This window comes from Pavona decussata, unplaced genomic scaffold, assembly GCF_977016875.1.
Source record: "Pavona decussata unplaced genomic scaffold, jaPavDecu1.1 SCAFFOLD_64, whole genome shotgun sequence".
NCBI classification, from domain to species: Eukaryota; Metazoa; Cnidaria; class Anthozoa; order Scleractinia; family Agariciidae; genus Pavona; species Pavona decussata.
The window spans coordinates 4086374-4104786 of record NW_028145484.1 but is presented as its reverse complement, the minus strand read 5'-3'; the positions used below and the strand labels follow the sequence as shown (position 1 = coordinate 4104786).

The 18413-nt window shown below is 39.3% G+C and overlaps 3 protein-coding genes across 7 annotated transcripts; 2 read left to right on the top strand and 1 right to left on the bottom strand.

The window, feature by feature from the left end:
• Positions 1 to 64: 64 nt before the first annotated feature.
• On the top strand, positions 65 to 9191 carry LOC146478562 (uncharacterized). 5 transcript variants are annotated; one of them, XM_085112169.1, is made up of 6 exons: positions 65 to 588; positions 3720 to 3764; positions 4604 to 4698; positions 6774 to 7107; positions 8314 to 8353; positions 9032 to 9191. In XM_085112169.1, the coding sequence occupies exons 1-6, from the start codon at positions 252 to 254 to the stop codon at positions 9039 to 9041; spliced, it is 861 nt and encodes a 286-aa protein (XP_084968295.1). In that variant the 5' UTR covers positions 65 to 251; the 3' UTR covers positions 9042 to 9191. The 5 variants fall into 5 exon arrangements, with proteins under 5 accessions (XP_084968295.1, XP_084968296.1, XP_084968292.1 ...); XM_085112170.1 differs by having other exon boundaries at positions 99 to 588; positions 8314 to 8358; XM_085112166.1 differs by having other exon boundaries at positions 125 to 588; positions 4523 to 4698.
• A 488-nt stretch (positions 9192 to 9679) lies between these two features.
• Positions 9680 to 16539, top strand: LOC146478561 (uncharacterized). The gene is made up of 6 exons (XM_085112165.1): positions 9680 to 10809; positions 11980 to 12027; positions 12398 to 12582; positions 13780 to 14122; positions 15904 to 15945; positions 16271 to 16539. Exons 1-5 carry the CDS (start codon positions 10449 to 10451, stop codon positions 15942 to 15944), a joined length of 978 nt encoding a protein of 325 aa, XP_084968291.1. The 5' UTR covers positions 9680 to 10448; the 3' UTR covers position 15945; positions 16271 to 16539.
• Positions 15277 to 18411, bottom strand: LOC146478560 (translin-associated protein X-like). Its single transcript, XM_085112172.1, has one exon. The coding sequence runs from the start codon at positions 18329 to 18331 to the stop codon at positions 17519 to 17521; it is 813 nt and encodes a 270-aa protein (XP_084968298.1). The 5' UTR covers positions 18332 to 18411; the 3' UTR covers positions 15277 to 17518.
• Positions 18412 to 18413: the final 2 nt, after the last annotated feature.

Genomic DNA, 18413 nt, shown 5'->3' with positions numbered 1-18413 from the left:
TATTGTTTTTTTCCGGTTTTTAACAATCACTTCACTTCACAGGTTCACAAAAGGCAAAAAGGCCTCGGAAAACAATAGGTGATTTTGACAGTTTAGAGCAAATATGTTAGAATGTTAGTCACCATGTTTGTTTTTCCCGCCTAAAATCACTTGTGCACACGTCAGCCGGCGGCGTCAGCAACACGTTTTACGAGAAGAATACATGAGAAGTCATTTCCATTTTACAGTGGTGAAAAAGAAAAAAGGCCAAAATGAATTTTGTCACCTTGCGAACATTGAGCTTTGTTTTCTTCTTGGCTGCAAGTGTTTGCAGCCAAAGTTGCGTGGAAGAAACTCTTGATTGCAACGAACCCGTGCCAACTGTATTCAAACTAGCAGATGCATCCTGTCCTTGCAATAACCCTTCACAAGCCGGAGCGTTGAAGTATGTCGATGGCAAGGTGTATATTTGCTCGGGGAGCGAATGGAAAATCGTTCAGTTTAAAGGGGCTTACGGTACGGAGAATAACCCTGGATCTTCCTGCAAGGACATTCAAGATAAAGCTGGACAACAGCTCAGTGATGGAATCTTCTGGATTCGTCTTCGAGGTACATGTTATAAAGGCCGTGCGCTCTGTCGAATAGCGGCTGAAACTTGAACGAGTTTTAGTCGTCATTTCCAATAACCCTTTAAAAACTTGCCAGATTTTCAAAAAATTGTTATTGAGCTTATTCTAATGGCTTACAATTTTGTAAGGGCAGTTTTAGATACTTCAAATTGTGCAAATTACCAACTTTTCGACTTAAGTTCTTACGTATAATACATTTTGGGGAGATCGCCCACCTTCCCCGGAGGACAAAGAAAGCCCGGTTTAAGGTGGCCGAATACAGTTTTTCAGTGTACAAATGTTAGAAGACGTTATTTGGAAACTATGTACTTCTGGACGCCCAAAATTGGTATGGTGTAAGACTAATAAGAAGGAATGTATTTTCGTACGTCTTGTTGAGCTAAGTACCGTTTCCATGGCAACGCAGTGAACTATTAAAAACGTCCAAAAATAGTAGGTTTCCTTTAGTTTTAGAAAATGTACTCATTAGATTTTTTCCATTTTTTGTATCCAGAAAAACTCACAAAACACTGACACAGTTGCACTACTTTCATGTAATTTTAACAGAGAGATCTCCTGTAACTATAGACTTGCTTACAAGTCGAGCTTAGAGAGCGCGAAGCGCGATCGTCAGAGCTCGAGCGAGCGAGCGCGGAGCGCTCGCTAGAAGCAAGCGAGCGACTTTGAGAAAGTCTACTGTAACTATTGATTTTGCATTTTAATGTTTTGTGAAGATACCCTTTGTTAGATTTAGGTTTCTCTTTGTAGGCGAGTTACGCTTTTAGGGAATTATTTTCATGCCAAATGTCACGAAATTCTAATGAGCGGTTCCTTAGAAAACAGTTCATTTCCACGAAAACAATCAGTCACAATTTTCTAGTCAAATGCGCATGCGTGGCTTTAATTGGGTTTCATGGCAAAGATGAAAATCATGCAAAAGGTCTTGGTGAATGACTTTTTTGCTCGGAAAGAAAAGAAAAAGAGTCCAGAAAAGAGAAACTTAGTTATTTAGGATAAAAAATTAACTTTATTATCCATTTCATGTGAAATTGAGGGATCACTTTATCGATTGCCGTATTTGCGTACCACAACCCTAGCGCGCGCTTAAGGTGGCCGAATACACTTTTTTAGTGTACAGGTGTTAGAAGACGTTATTTGGAAACTATGTACTTCTGGGCGCCCAAAATTGGTATGGTGTAAGACTAACTAAGAAAGAATGGATTTATGTACGTCTTGTCGAGCTAAGTACCGTTTCCATGGCAACGCAGCGAACTATTAAACGTCCATATATTGTAGGTTTCCTTTATTTTTAGAAAATGTACTCATTAGATTGTTTCCATTTTTTGTATCCAGAAAAACTCACAAAACACTGACACAATTGCACTATTTTCATGTAATTTTAACAGACAGATCTCCTGTAAATATTGATTTTGCATTTTAATGTTTTGTGAAGATACCCTCTGTTAGATTTAGGTTTCTCTTTGTAGGCAAGTTACGCTTTTAGGGAACTATTTTCATACCAAATTTTACAAAATTCTAATGAGCGGTTCCTTAAAAAACAGTTCATTTCCACGAAAACAACCAGTCGCAATTTTTTGGTCAAATGCGCATGCGTGGCTTTAATTGGGTTTCATGGCAAAGTTGAAAAGCATACAAAAGGTCTCGGTGAATGACTTTTTTGCTCGGAAAGAAAAGAAAAAGAGTCCAGAAACAAGAAACTTAGTTATTTAGGATCAAAACTTACCTTTATTATCCATTTCATGTGAAATTGAGGGATCACTTTATCGACCGCCGTATTTACGTACCACAACCCTAGCGCGCGCTTAATAGCATCACTAACAGAATCTGTAAAGCGCGCGCAAACTGTGTTCGGCCACCTTAATAGCATCACTAACAGAATCTGTAAAGCGCGCGCAAACTGTGTTCGGCCACCTTAAAACACAAATATCCTCAATCCAAAATACCGTTCAATGTATGTTTAGAATGTTTTGCTTGACAGAAGACCTTTGCGGAGCAGAAATGAAAAAGTGATAAGTTTTATTTTTCCTTGAGATTTTAACCAAAAATGCGGGAATAACCAGAAATTAATAATCAGCCCATAAACATTGAAAAGGTGGTGTGGTATGAGGGGAATCGAATCATGCCTTGTGTGCAAAATTTTGATTTGAAAAGATACGCTCTCATAAGGCCAAAAAAACTGTTGCCAGCCTCCTTTAGTTTTGCGCAAAACGCAAATTATGAAATTTTACTGTTAAATAGAGTAAGATTGAATAATATATAGTAGCTGGTTATACTATATAACTGTTCCACTTTGCCATCATGAGCAATAGAGTCGCTTCACAACAGAGGCCATAACCTCACCTCGAAGAGATTCTTTTTTTTGCGGTAAGAAAATTGCGCATAAAATTCCTCATTTTGTATTAATTCTCTACGTAGAGTGGTCATTTTCACAGTTGTTTTTCTTACGGGGTCCAGCGCCACTTAAAGTAACGCAAGTTAGTAAAGAATGTTCAGTGTCTAATTACATCCATTTTGAAATCACTGGTGATCCTTGGAATCTGATTGGTCCAAAATGGTGCGATTTATTTCCAAATTGCACCATTTTGGACTCTAAATCGCATCATTTTAGACTCTAAATCGCATCTTTTAACCAGCCAATGAGAAAGCAAGATTATTTAAATTGACCAATCAAATTGCAGGAAAATTTTAGACAAAGAATGTTTTCGCTTTGTTTTTAGAGCTTAAATTTCCTACAATTTTTTAAATGATTTTTTTTTTGTTCGGATTTTTTTAAATATAACATATTCTGGATGGGGGAGGCTAAAATTTTTTATTTAGACACTTTTTTGGGCAATATTGGGGGATTTCAAAATGGATGTAATTAAGTGGTAATTGAACTTCGTGTCGTGCAATTTTCGTCTGAAATCATACTTGTGATTTCAAATCAAACTTGCGCTATCGCGCTTGTTTGATTTTGAAATCACGCGTATGATTTCAGACCAAATTGCACTCCACTCAGTTCAATTACCAATATTTATTAGGACTTGATGCCGGCACCTAACAAAACATGATGATCATTTATCGCTGAATTTTCGCTCTTTTCATTTTGCTGGTGTTGTTTTTCATTGGCAGGAAGTCTAGAAGCTTTTCCAGTTTATTGCGATATGGCTTCAGGAGGTTTGTTTTGCTATTTCTAACATAAATGGAAGCATTGACAAAGTCAGTTTTTTTGGACGCCACACGGTCACACTCACTTCCTTTAGCTTGCTTGTACCAGGTTACCCTAAAAGTGCATATGACAGGATTTTTCCATTTGCTTGCTCAAATGCTAATGTTGTTCTCGTATGAAGTTCTTCCCCGCGCGCGTAGCGCCCAGTTGGCTATCTATCATCTCATATCCAACTAGCGCGAGTGGAATAATTGTTTTATGAAAAAAACAATCAAGATATATTGCTAGATCTTGCTTATTTTACTTTACAACTGAACAACCAGAAGACAATTTAATGATCGCTATTTCTTGGGCATGGTATAAAACTCTTAATGTGTGGTCCCGAGGGAAACAGTTAGTTTTGTTTTCCCGAAAGTCCTCATGTTTCTTGAGACGAAGTCGAGAGAAACATCAGGACTTGAGGGAAAACAAAACTAACTAGTTTCCCGAGTGCTTTGTTATATATTTAGACTTTCCCTTCAACAATCATAGCAAAACAAACAAACAAACAACTGAGAGGGCAACAACTGCAGAATTGTATCCCGGTCGGGATACATTTGTATTTAATCAGGGGCAAGTGACAAAGAATCAACCAATCACAGTGCTCCTTTTGTTGAGTGAAAATCTAGGTTTATAATAATATACCATGGCCGCTAAGCCAATCAAATACCTGGAATTACGTTATACAATGATCCAGTTTTTAATAATTCATGTCATTTGTCATCAGGCTGGACCATGGTATTCAAAGTAGTAACTGGTATTGAAAAACACATATGGAATATATATACCTCGAGGTTTACTTCGGCAGAGTTTGTTACAGCCGCTCTAGATCTCACAACCCAACACCTGGATCACTACAAGAACCGAGTGTTGTTAAACTGGGGGAATTTTAATCCAACTTGGGTGAGTTTTATAGAAAAGAAGATTATATGTAAAAACGTGGTGCATGTCGAGATTAGCTATCAATATTTAAAGCTATTTTTTGTGTATCTTTGGAACTAGCACAAGTTATGTAAATATTTCCAGTTATTGTATCGGTTTATTTAGATAGATACTTTAGATAGATAGATACTTTGTTATAAACACCATTGCAGCCATAAGCTGAATTACGGGATATTTACAAATTCTAATAATGACAAAGAGAAAATAAGAAAATTATCTACATCTTATAGACATGGCTAAAAATAAAACTGTTCTTCAAACGCTCGGTCTTACATAGGGGGAGAGTGAAATCACGTTTGCGTCTCAGTGCATATTTACAACTCTTCCTTTGAGGGAGGAGGCTATGGAGACTGTGGGTGGGGTTACAGACGATCTCGTCAAACAGATCGATTGAAATCTTTTCTCTCCTCTCATGAAGTTTCGGTAGGCCAACTGTTTCTAGTGCTACACTATATGACCGGTCAGGATAGATGATTCTGAATGCCCTTCTTTGGATCCGTTCCAAATCTACACTTATGTAGTTTGGTAGAGAACGATGGAATACAGGACTTGCGTATTCCAGGACGGGCCTAATACATGTCACATGGAATTGCACCAGTTCACTTGGTGCCACTCCGATCTCTTGAGTTGACGTAAAAAGTAGAGACGAGAGGAACATTCTCCTCACTCCCTAAAGTTTGCTCTACATAAACTACTTTAAAAATTCAATTAATTCCAACTTGAAGCAAATCTAGTCAAACGTTCTTTCTATTTTCACTTGCAGCGTTGCCAAGGTCAAGGAAAATCTAGGCAAATTCTAAATCCTTAGCTAAAGTCAGTGAATTTTATTTTTGGCTAGCTACTAGATTTATGTACGAACGAGTTTCCTTGTTGGCAAACGTAATGCCCTTCCAAGATGTTTTTGCTAAGGAGCTGATTTTAGAAATAAATGTGATGGTATATTTATATTTTTTGAGATAAATGTGATGGTATATTTATGGCTTAATTCATCGCTCGCTTTATAGGCCTTATCACGGTTTTCGACGCCATTTTGACGAATAGGCAAACACGTCTTGAAATAACGGTGTTTGTATGGAAATCCAAAGTCAAATTATTTTCATAAAACATCGCTTCTAAAAGAATCATGAATTGGAAATTTTAGGCACTATGCAAAGGATTTTACAGAAAATAACTGAGGAATGTAGCCGGGCTAGAAAGCATCTGGTTGCGTTTTGACATTTCCATACATTTGTCTGTATAGGGAACCGGCCGCGAAACTGCTACAAAAAATAGTTCGCGGGAAAAAAAATACAGTGAAATGTATGGAAAGTTCAAAACACGACTGGACGCTTTCTGGCACAGTTACATCCCTCCATTTTTTTTCTTAAAATCCTTTTCCTAGTGCCAAAAGTTTCCAATTCATGAATTTTTCAGAAGCGACGTTTTATGAAAATTATTTGACATCGGATTTCCATTCAAACACTGTTATTTCAAGACGTGTTTGCCTACTCGTCAAAATGGCGTCGAAAACCGTGATAAGGCCTATTGCCAAAGGATTTGCCTTGAATGGTCGGCGAATTTGGCTTGTGGACAATGAAAAGACAAGGAATTTTATGTCCTCATCAGTGTTAACCCTGATTTGTAGTTCACGTGACGTACACTTCAAAACTCTTCCAATGACATTCCAAAGTCTTTGAATCACCACTCAAGATTTTGAGGTTTTTGTTAGAAAATAGTCCCTCTCCAAAGTTAATCTAAGGAAAAATGTCACTTGTGGCCCCTAAAAGGGGTTTGACTGTTCTTGCCTTGCAAACTTGGATGGGCTTTGGTTTTAGCGTTTTGTGCTGAGAAGAATGGAGTTCGTGTTACGTTCTGGGCGGTTGGATGTTTTGGGGGTCAAATATTACTGAGTAGCTCAGTAGGACTTTTTTGGGGGGTCTTATAACTTCATTTGCATCCCACCTCCCCGTCACTATAATTAATATACCTATAACTTCCAGACCGTCGTCGCTAGGGCTACTCAATGTTATTTATTTATTTATTTTTAAAATCATTAGGCGAGAGTGAGCTTGTACACAAGTGGCATCAGCCAGAAAGAGATGATCTTCAATGCGACGGGATCGGGGGTGTGGGACTGGTTTTCAAAGGCGAGATTGGTCACTTCTCCATGGCCTGATATTGCGACTAGTCCAAGTAACTACTTTTCCATTAAGGGCGGATGTTGGAGTGAGGTCTCGTGCCGCACTTTTTATATAAACAGGCGGTTTAGTGGTTGTTGGGGAGATGATGGATGGCTTGTGGTCTCAACGCAAATGACTTGCCACTACGAAGCCTACAAGACTGGCATCTTGTACAGTAATAAGAACACTTATGCTGTTTGGAGCAGGTCTGGTGAGTTCTCAGCAGGCAATCAAAGCAGCTTTATTTTTTCTCAGTGCGCGAGTAGGTGGAATTCTCTCAATCATTTAATCTAATTGGTTTCGGCAACGGGCGCAATTCTTCGATCCTGCCCGCGAACCCGGGCGGATTTGTTCAGCATTTATTTCGCGCGTTCAACATTTATGTTGAACACGGTGGGCAAACTAATGCAACATTGTTGTTCACACCTGAGAACAAAAGAAATGCTGGACGATGTTGAAGACGATGTTTGATGAAAATCTAGGCTGCATTTCCCGCTTAACTGTGAAGGGGGAGGGGGAGCGAGAAAAAGTGAGAGAAGAAGGGGGAGTCCCTCGTTTCCTCCTTTTTTTCTCGCTCTCCCTTCCCTCTTCACGATTACGCTGGCAACGCAGCCTAATGAAAATCAAACTTCGTTCAACATCATACAACCTGGTGGCCAAACGTGTACAATATGTTGGATTCAACAAAGTTGGACGATGTATGGTTGTTGCATCAACATGTTGCATCCGTTTAGCCGGGCGTTAATTACTTTGGTTTTGGTTTTACGACACTCGATTAAAAACCAATTTGAAAACGTCCTTTTCGCTTCAGGCTCCCTCGCTGCGGCAGCAATTAGATTAGTCAGTTCATAGTTCATTTTAGTATAGTCCTACTTTAGTTTTTCGGAGGTATGGAGCATGTTTTGTTATGCATTGTTATAATGCCCTATTTCTATCATTTAGGCACTTTTCTCACCCTCAGGAAATATCACGTTAAATGCACCCCTCAACCGTCCACTCGTTGTGCATGTATTTTTGTAGGACAACCATCAGATGCCTAACTACGGTTCCTCGTTATACAGAGGTATATTTGAACACTTATGACTTTTAAGCGGGAAAAGTAGATCTTAGCAAGGGCTTTTGGAATAAAAAAAAAAAACATGAGCAGGAATGGAGCCCACGTCTCCCTTAAAGCCTTAAAATACATGGCAGTGGATGGCATTTTTATTCAAATTGAAGCTTAATTATCCTGAAAAATACGTGGTTACTCCCAATTTTCTTTTTAGATTGCGAAGCTCTTCTTTACCCGCATAGCCATCGCAAAAATACCTTTGTATTACCTTTGAATTGGGTGGCACTCAGAGATTCTCGGACTATCCCAAGATGCTCAGAGCGTACGTGCAGTAACTAAAGGAAACCTCTTTTTATATCCTTGTAGGTGAGGTTTCAAGAGCTGACGTACTTGCAGTTTTCTTGAAGTAAGGTAATTGACCAAAAACCTTAACATAACCCCAGGGCAACCTTGATCCTCGGAGACCCAAGGGCAGATAGTGGGGACGAAGACAAACTCACCGCGGGCGGGAAAAAATTCGACAAGCAAAAGTACGAACTTACTTTTGCTCGTCGAATTTTTCCCGCCCCCTTTGACTTCGTCTTTGCCCCCACTATCTACCCTTGGGTCTCCGAAGATGGGCAAGCTTTCGATACTACTGGTCATTGCTATAGACTTCGTAACGAAGCAGACTTGTGTTGTTCACGCATTCCGTTTAATTTTCCAGCGGAAACAGACGTCATCGAAGAGGACGGACTGGAGAAAGAGGGAAACGATCACTGTTTGTTGAAAACACGCTTTTACTTGAAAGTCATAATATCTGATGTTTGTCAGAAGCATACAACTGAACCTGGCTGAAATAAATGCTTGACATTATAACACCGGAAGTAAACTGACCAAGGAGGCGATTGGTCTTCCCTACGAGCACAGTCCGCCCTTTCTATCGTCATGGCTCAAAACAAAACTTAAACTGAACGATGGCGGTGATGGTGATGATGATGTTGACCGGCAATAACAATTACCACTACCACTACCGTTCTTTTTCGGTGGATTCTCAACTGTCTAGTATGTCTTTTCTTATCTTCTAACGTTTTCTACCTTTCAGAATTCACTGACTGAGAAACACCCATAGAGGGACGTAGAAGTTGACCTGGGGTAAATTGTTTGCCATTTACCAGCTTTAGGCTTCATTACAAGGAGTACAAAAAATTTTTCTGATGAAAGAAAGTGTGAAAGCATTAATAAAACTTAAGGTGTTGGTTGTATCTCCTGTGATGAACTTTTGTGTCGCGGCTTGTGGCCGGATTTTGTTGGGTGTTCACCCAAACCTTTTAAATTTTCGTTTTTTCTTATTTTGGTTTTATCGCTGTTAAAATGCTGACAAGCCCCACCAGGGGAGTGTCAATAAAGCATTGATATGTATTGTATGAAACCAAACATTTGTTTCCACTCCCGCATCATCATCATTTCACAAAATACCGGTCAAGAAAGTGGGACGGCTCGCCTTTAGATTCTAGTATGGCGGAGTACGTCTAAAAACTCGAGATTTCACTTCAAGGTTTTTAGCGAAGTCTCATCAGTTTACTCTTTGTGAGCGACAACCTTGATGAAGTTGTTTTGAATAATGATAGCTAACTTGGCTAAGCCCTTTCATGATTCCAAAAAGACGAGATCACCTACGTTTCGATGACGTCTACAACCTCGTTCCCAGGGTCTCTCCTCTTCACGTCCCTGGGACATGAAGAGGAGAGACCCTGGGAACGAGGTTGTGGCGCGTACTCGTCACTCCCAGTAAAATGACGACGGATATTTCGTTTTCCCGCCAAAGTAATACTGGTTCAGTCGTACTCGTCCAAGCCACCCTTCTACGTATTGAGAATCCAAAATGGCTGTTAAAACTGGCAGCAACGTTCGCTGGGCCACCGATACAGAATCACGTAACCAGTGAAATTGTGCTAAATTTTCAGCGAGTGACGACTGATGATAACCACCTCACATGGAATGATTTTCGTTTGTATGGAAAAACCGGTGAGAATTTTCCGCCAAATAGAGCGGTACAACTCTCGACCACTTTCCATTTGTATGCGAAAAAAAAACAACAACATACAAACAGTTGCAGTTTTGTTGGGGAATCAAATGGGACGGTTCTTTTGAGCTAGTGGCATTTTTGGGAAATAAACCATGTATCTCACCAAGCCGAGCATGCCGGTTACGTAAGTGTGATGAGGGAAATGGCTCAGTGATATTCCGGCCATTAAGCTAAAAAGGAGAAAAGAGGACTACGCCTGAAGTTATTCCTTTTTTTATAAACCTTCCAGTGGGAAGGACTGTTCCCGTTGTTGTCTCTCCAGAGCGGCCCGTTTTTCCATTCAAACGGAAAGCGCTCCTAAGAAGTTTGCAAATAGAGGCTGTCTATTCCACGCGTGGACTCGCGCGTTTTTTTTGCTGGTTTTTTCCCGCCAAAAGACGCCTTTTGTCACCGCACATCCCAGGTACCGGTATTACGTATTTTTACAGTGTTCATGGAGATGCAACTCAAAATGATTATTATCCTGCCCACGCTGAGTCTGTTTGTTTTATTTGCTGTAATTGTAAGCGGCCAAATTTGCGTGGAAGAGACGCTTGATTGTAGTAATCCTGTGTCAACCGCTTTTAAGCTTGGAAATGCATCCTGTCCTTGCAATGACCCTACACATGCTGGAGTGTTGAAGTATGTCAATGGGGAGGTCTACGTTTGCTTGGGTAGCGAATGGAAAACCGTTCAATTACTAGACAACCTTATGGACTATGGAACGGCTGAAAACCCGGGAGTTTCCTGCAAGGACATTCATGATAAAGCCGGGCAACAGCTTAGTGATGGAGTCTACTGGATTCGTCTTCCAGGTAAAAGCAATGGCAGCTTGTTTTTTTTTTTTCTTTCTTTTGGAGCTATTAAACAAGGATTCACAAAATTACTACATAACAAACTTACTTTCATTTAGACAGTCGAACCTGTAAATATGTTGCTCTAACTTTTGCCGATCAACATCTATGACCAATCTGTGAATGAAATACTGTTTTAAGCGTAAATATTGTTTTAGACGATATCCTTCACAAGGAGAGAAAGAAAGGAATGTAACTATTGTGTACGCTGTGGTGTACAAGGTGGGTCTAAGGTTTGAGTCTTTGGATGAAATCCTAAAGTGCGACCATTCAAATGAGCAGTACTTTCTTGTATGTCATGCGGTGCTGTTTGTTAAGCTGTTCAAGATGGTTTAATTAATGACCATTCAAATGAAAGCTATCGAGCGGTGCTTTCCTATGGTGCTGTTTATTATGCTGCACAGAGTGGATCAACTTTTGAGTCTGTGGACAAAATCTTCATACTGTTCGGTTATCCAAGTGAAAGCTACTGAGCATTTAATACTTTCCTGTGTCGCTGTTTATCATGCTGTAAATGGTGGCTCAAACTTTTGAGTCTGTGGATGAAATCTTCAGGTGCAGCTATTCAAGTGAAACAAGCTACTGAGCATTACTTTTCTGTGATACTGTTTATTATACTGACAAATTAAGTTGATTGTGCATTTTGAGCTCTGGATATGGATGAAAATGTTGCATGTGTCCATGTAAATAATAATATTGAAATGAAAGTTCCTAAGTAATACTTTCCAGTGGTGATGTTTATAAGCTTATTATGCTTCAAAAGGTGGATCAATCAATCTAGCTACCCCCCTCACCTCCAACGGAGGGCTTAACAAATAACAAATAAAATAAAAATAAATAAATGGGAATTTCAGAGGTACATTCACAGAGTGGCTATTCGTCCACTGTTTCCAGAACCAATTGGAATTTGGAAATGCTGGTTTTTGTGGAGGGAGGAAAACCAGAGTACCTGGAGAAAAACCCTCAGGGCAGGGATGAGGACCAACGACAAACTCAACCCACATATGACGCCGAGTCCAGGAATTGAACCCAAGCCACATTGGTTGGAGGCAAGCACTCCCACCACAGCGCCATCCCTTCTCCCCTTTGATAGCTGGATAAATACTGACATAATTTGTTATTCCTTCATAGGAACTGATCCAGAAGCAATTCCTGTTTATTGTGACATGGCTTCAGGAGGTTGGTGGAGACATTTTCAGTACCAATAAAATTTTATTTATCACATTCAACAGTACCTGCAGTACTAGGCCACTTTGAGCTTATTGTTTTCAGAAAAGTTTGGGGTATCCCCCAATTTTCTGTTTGAAATTTTCAATAACCCTTGCTAAGATCTTCTTTTCCTGCACAGTCAAAACCTGCATGCAAAAATACCTCTGAATTAGTCCTTAAGAAATCAGAGTTTCTTGGACAAATATCTGATCATAAGATACACTGCCGGTACATAGACACAGCAGCAAAAGCAAGCATCATCCCTAAATAATTTAGATTTCAATAATAACTCTAGATTTTTATCCTACACTTATCACCGCATCATGTTATCTGCCACCAGGCTGGACTTTTGTATTCAAAGCTATCAGCGGTGGTGGAGGTCTTCGGGTATGGGAACTGTACAGTTCAACTCTCACTAATGGAGAGTTTCGAACAGCAGCGCTTGATTTGACAAACGCCTTCAAGGATCACTATAAGAACCGACTGGTGCTGAGCGAGTACTGGGGCGTTTTTGATCCATCTCAGGTTAGTATCTACTGGGAAAATCACAAGAAAAATTTAAAGTAGGTAAAATTGTATTTGTAATTTGTAAGTAAAATTAGTGTTTTGTTAATTGTCCCTGAAATTGGTGGCTTTTAATATTTAGCCCTTCTGAAGCCTTGGATGAAAGTCAGAACTCTTCATAAGCTTGTTAATAAGTTACTTGGAGAATGATCTTGCTATCAAAAAGAGAATTAAAGAGATAACTAGCTTTTTGTCTTTCAATTACCTGATGCAGATGGTCTATGTTGAAAAAGGCTTTGATTGTTGTTGTCTTCAAATCAAATTATCTTCGGTCACTTTCCTTTACATGCATAGACATGTACTTTACTGGTAAGCACCTACCCAAGTATGAAGTATTGCACAATGAGAAAAAAATAATAATAAAATAAGAACTCCTTTTTCGGTATGCCCAGATCCCACAAAATGCACTTGAGAAGTAAAACTCCAAGAAATTGAGGATCAACCACATGTACAAAATCTGCTTCTTAGATCAGTCTAGGAGGCCAACCAGAACATCTGCCCTCAAAGTGAAGCTGTACCAAACTTGAAATGAAGGGGTGACTACTCTCAAAGCATAAAGATTATTGCTAGTCATTGAGTAGATCCATTAAAAAATAAAGAAGCTGAGAAATCAATTTAGAAAAGGAAGGACAGTTGTAAAGCACCAATCTCTAGAGATTCAAATGGTTTTATAATATTCCTGAATTTTTGCAGCCTCTTTATATCCTGTCCCATGTTCTGCCCCTCTTGTGAATTGTGCAGTTCCAGAAAAAATCCATACCCACCCCAAGGAAGGTCATCAGAAATTCCAGGGGGAGGGGGATCTTAAATGCCAAAATCTTAGAAGTAAAGTATGAAGCTACTGGTAAACTGTAATTTCCTGGGGGGGTGGAGGGAGGTGCAAAACAAAAAAACCTTCCATGGGGAGGGGGGGGAGGGAGTATGGATAGTTTCTGGAACTGCACATTCTCATACCAATTCTCTACAGGATACTGATACCAACTCCAATATCCTATCGGCTCAATACTGTCACTATTTTGTTGAACACAAGACAAACCTGTGGCTCCGAGATAAATTTCTGAGTGAAATTGAAATTCAAAAAAACTTCATGCTGGCAAGTCTGCTATAATTTGGTACTTCTTTACTATTGAGCAACTCTTTTCACTGTCACTTTTTAAGGCAAAAGTGGCCCTGTATGAAAATGGCACCTTAAAGATAGAGCTGCTCTTCAATGCTTCAAAGTCAAATCCAGTGGACTGGTTTTCACTTGAGAGATTGATCACTTCTCCATGGTCTGATATTCACACCGAGCCAAAGAACTTCTTCTCTATTAAGGGAGACTGTTATGGTGATGGATTCGACTGCCGTAGTTTTTACATGAACAGGAACTACGGGGGATGTGACCAAGATGCAGGCTGGCTGGTTGCTACCAGCAACCAATACTGTGATTGGGAGAAGACAGGAGATGGTTGGAATGTCATGTACAGCAAACGCTCTACCAATGCCAAGTGGAGCAGCAGTGGTGAGATTTTCTCTTGATAGTTGACCCTTGAAACCCTAATATCAAAGAACAAATTCTCCTATCTTGTCCCCATACTTTCTTATATACCTTCTTATATAAGTTCTGGGGGAGAAGTTGTTCAAAGATCAGAAAAAATCCACCTTGGGTGATAATATTCTTAATTCTCACGACCTCAGGAGTTGAATAATCTTTGAAATTACAAGGAGAAATTTGATGCTGAACACTGTTAGGGCTTAAAGGGTTAATAGAAATTGAAAGGCTTAAAGCCCAGTAAGAGTGCCAATTGGCACACAATGCCATAACTTTCTGAATACAGTAAAAACCCGCATATAAGAACCTAGAATTTTCGAGCTCAGGCTGAACAGGTTCTTATATTTTAAGGTAGTTTTTCACAATTCAGGCTGATTAGGTTCTTATTTTTCAGAGGTTGTCGTAGTGTAACCATTGGCAGAAATTTTGTACTTCTAATACAATTTTTTTTTTTTACAAAATGGTTTAGCACTAGTGAAATCTAGTGAAAATCCAAACAAATGTAAACCAAAGAAACATATACACAATAACTTTTTGTCAGAAGTTTCTCACACAATTAAAATCCAGAATTTTGACCATCAAAATTAGAGTGATTGTTTTTGTATAAGAACCTATTTTTCTTTACCAGGCTGAACAGGTTCTTATATTTTGTGGTAGTTAAATGCCAAATTTCAGCCTGTAGGTTCTTATATACGGGTTTTTACTGTATTTGGTAAATTTATACACATTTTTCCCAACAAAATCATCTTCGGTTGTAAAGATTGGCTCATTTAATTCATAAAACTGTGACCCATCCTATCTATGATCCAGTGTATGATGTGGTTTATGGAATGACCACCCCTACAATGTTCCAATTTCTTTTTCCAAATACCATATGGGATGTAGGACATACATGTGTCAATTTATTAACCTGTTACTGTTGTAAGCTGCAAAATAAGGTATAGTTTAGGGGTATACCTAATACATTAGAAGATTTGAATGGTTTTGAAATTCAAATTTCATGTTCAATCCATTTCTCTCAAAATCATAACTTCCTCATAAATGCTGATATAATTTTTCCAAGAGGCCAATCAGTAGCTTTCACTCGTCTTATTATACACAGATACTCCCATATACATGCTATATAGGTATGATAGATACATAGTTTTATTTAAAATCACCTCACAGCCTAAAGGCTGAATTACCTAATTATTTAGAAATATTAATGATTAAACATATTATTACAGAAATAACAGAAAAATATCTCATAAGAGATGCGTATATTAAACTAAAACTAAAAACTACAAACCACGGCCCAGATGAAGTTTAGCTAAATTTCAAGTTAATTTCCTTGACATAACAAAATAATATAAACATATTCTTAGTTCTCTCAGTATGAAGCTGTGGCATATGGCTGTTTCCTAAGGTTATAATGTGAATCATCATGCAGCGGTTGAAGGATTGCCCTAAGCTTGTGTCTTGGGTCGTCTAGTATGGTGTTGAAAAGCTTCTGGCACAAAAACTCATAATGTATGTGCCCCTGTGAAGGGTATATTTTTCCAGCAGTTTAGTCTGGGATAGGGTACAGAAATCAGAGAGTTTAAGTCTAGAATAGAACCAGTCAGGACTTATACAAAGGGATTTTTGTGCAGTTTATGACTATGCAGGAAAAGTAGATCTTAGCAAGGGAGGATGGAATCTAAAAAGAAAATTGGACGAAACAAAAACAAGGCACCGTCCTCAAGTTTGCTTTTTGTTTTGTTTTTAAACAGATGCTGGACATGCTGACTTCCTTGCAGTTTTCTTGATATAAGGTAACGATATGATGAATTCATGAACCCCTGCACTCCACATTAGATAACAGGCTAAGTCAGTGTGAAATTTAACAGAATGATTCTTGCTTGGCCTGTATGGCAGGTAAGGAAAGGGGAATCTGAAACTGAGGATTGAGGTGCAAAAGAAGCAAGAAAAAAGCTCATTTATTTTTGGCAAGATGATTTTTACAAAACACTAAATTTCACAATGCTCAGTGACAATGTTTCATTTTTAAAACCAACTTAAGACATGTTTTGTTTATGGTATGACCATGATTAGATAAAAACAATGCAAAGTTTTCTCTTATTATTTCATTGTTTTTAGAACTGAGGAGACTGGAAATACTCTGCTGACTGCAGGAAAAGAAAAAGCTGACCTTGTTTTAAAAAATATTTGTCTGTTACCAGCAGTACTATTTAGGGATTAGGTAAAGAATTAAGCATTGATATTATAAGGGTGTAAGTTTCAGTTTGCCTTTGCTGTAAAAATTGCTTTGTGTGATGAATTTGAAAGAATGTACTTTTAAGGTTAGTGGAATTTTCATGAAACCTTTACCTTGATAGGGCCTTTCCTCAATAAAGCTTTGAACAATACCCTGCTGGTGTCACAAAGTTGTAATCAAATCATACCCCCCACCCCAAACACATGGGATGCCTAACAAAAAGCCAGATCTTCTTGAACATTACTGACAATAGTCCTAAAATGTTGATGTCACAAAAACTAAATCATTTTAAAGAGCGATTTAGACGGTACGATTTTGCCTACGATTTGTTGCATGCAACACGCTTACGCCATGCCTACAACACGAATCGCGTCGTGTAAATCAACCTACAACATCCTTACGACAGACGCACACAACACGAAAAATGTCGTAGGATTTTAAAACATGTTTTAAAATCGTACGACAATCGTAGGTAAAGGCAATGTTGAGTGGTGAAAGTTGTGTACGATTTTTACATGACGCAAGCAGCGCGCGCTCTAGAAATTGCATGCGACAGTCGTAAGAGAAAATCGTACCGTCTAAATCGCCCTTAAGAAATTACGGGATTTGCTGAGATATTCAGAAAGAGCACAATGAAAAATGCCTACTTGTCAAAAATCAGCATCTTGTTATAATTTTGGGGCAAGATATTTGCACTGTCATGCTCTAACAGCTCCATAATTATACAAATCCTTCACCTTCTTATTTCTTTCTTAAAAAATTGGACCACTGTAGTAAGCAGCCCCTCTTTTTGCCCCAGAGAGTTTGGGTGGGGATACTCCCTATAATGGACTATACAGGGAGTCTTCACTGAGAAGCGGTTAGGGATTTCACAAGCTGAAGTATAGAAAGGGACAGGGAAAACTGTCATTTAGGTACAGTCAAACCTCCACTAACGGACATCTCTCGTAGGGGGACACCTCTTGAAAGCGGACACTTGGTCATGCTCTCGGCTACATACAAACACTACATTTTTAACCTCCCATAAGCGGAAACCTCTCTTCTGCGGACACTTTTTCTGGTCCCGACGGTCTGTCCCTTATGCTTTGGTCTTGCTGTCTTTGGGTGCTTTAACTTGTTATCACTAGAAGTCAATAATCTCGGTCATCAGTTCCCTCAGAATTCAAAGCTTCCGCCAAAGCAAATTGAGGAATTTCTGAACCGCGGACTTTCAAAGTGTAACAAGCAGCTTCTACCTTATTCATGCTTGTTTTCAGAACTCTGACTTTCGACGCAACGTCCTTGGAAACATTACCAAAAGAGACGAAAGCATCGTGCACCTTACGAAGAAAGCTGCACACCTCAAAAGGAGTGTTCCTGTCTCCAGTGGCAGCGCTGTTGATGCATAAACGCATTAGTTCTCCAGTCAAATCTGCGACTCCAAGAATGTAGTCGAACGGGTTTAACACTAGATCCTTTCCTCCCTCGTTTGAGAATTCAAAAGAAGCCTTGACCTGCTCAAATGAAATCAACGTTTTGTGTTTGAGGAAATGAGAGAAAGACAGGGCTTCAATGTATTCTTGCAAGCCAGGTGAAAAGGCCCGGTTGAACAAGAAAGGGTCCTCGCCTTCCAGTTCCGAGGCCATCATCTTCAAGAGTTCTTTGACTTCTAGGAATTTCTCATCCGCTTCTTTCTGGATGTGCTCTGTGTCGTCTTTCCCAGCCACCCTTTGTAAAAGGAAGATGATTCTCTTGCTCGCTATAGTAACGTCCCGGCTACATTTTACCAAGCGCTCGTGCTTATCATGGCGTGCGTCAAGTTCTTTCTGATGCTCTTTGAATGACGCTATGATTGGAGAGTTCTCGTCAGTCTTCCTTTTGGGTAGACTAGTTTCGTTAGCAGGTGGACAAGAACGTTTCTCTCCTCGCTTTTGACGCCTTTGCCCTTTCTGTACGGCCGCCATGTTGAGAAGTCAGCGTCACATTAGATCCACAAATATGATTGGCTCTTTTTTGTAAACCAATGAAATGAAGTCTAAGAAATGA

Bases quoted from the DNA above. Each gene is read 5' to 3' on its own strand.
- LOC146478562 (XM_085112166.1), top strand. From the start codon at position 252: ATGAATTTTGTCACCTTGCGAACATTGAGCTTTGTTTTCTTCTTGGCT. The intron at 589-3,719 runs GTACATGTTATA...TTTCATTGGCAG, and splicing joins CTTCTGGATTCGTCTTCGAG to GAAGTCTAGAAGCTTTTCCA. The intron at 4,699-6,773 runs GTGAGTTTTATA...TAAAATCATTAG, and splicing joins GGAATTTTAATCCAACTTGG to GCGAGAGTGAGCTTGTACAC.
- LOC146478561 (XM_085112165.1), top strand. From the start codon at position 10,449: ATGGAGATGCAACTCAAAATGATTATTATCCTGCCCACGCTGAGTCTG. The intron at 10,810-11,979 runs GTAAAAGCAATG...ATTCCTTCATAG, and splicing joins CTACTGGATTCGTCTTCCAG to GAACTGATCCAGAAGCAATT. The intron at 12,028-12,397 runs GTTGGTGGAGAC...ATCTGCCACCAG, and splicing joins TTGTGACATGGCTTCAGGAG to GCTGGACTTTTGTATTCAAA.
- LOC146478560 (XM_085112172.1), bottom strand. From the start codon at position 18,331: ATGGCGGCCGTACAGAAAGGGCAAAGGCGTCAAAAGCGAGGAGAGAAA.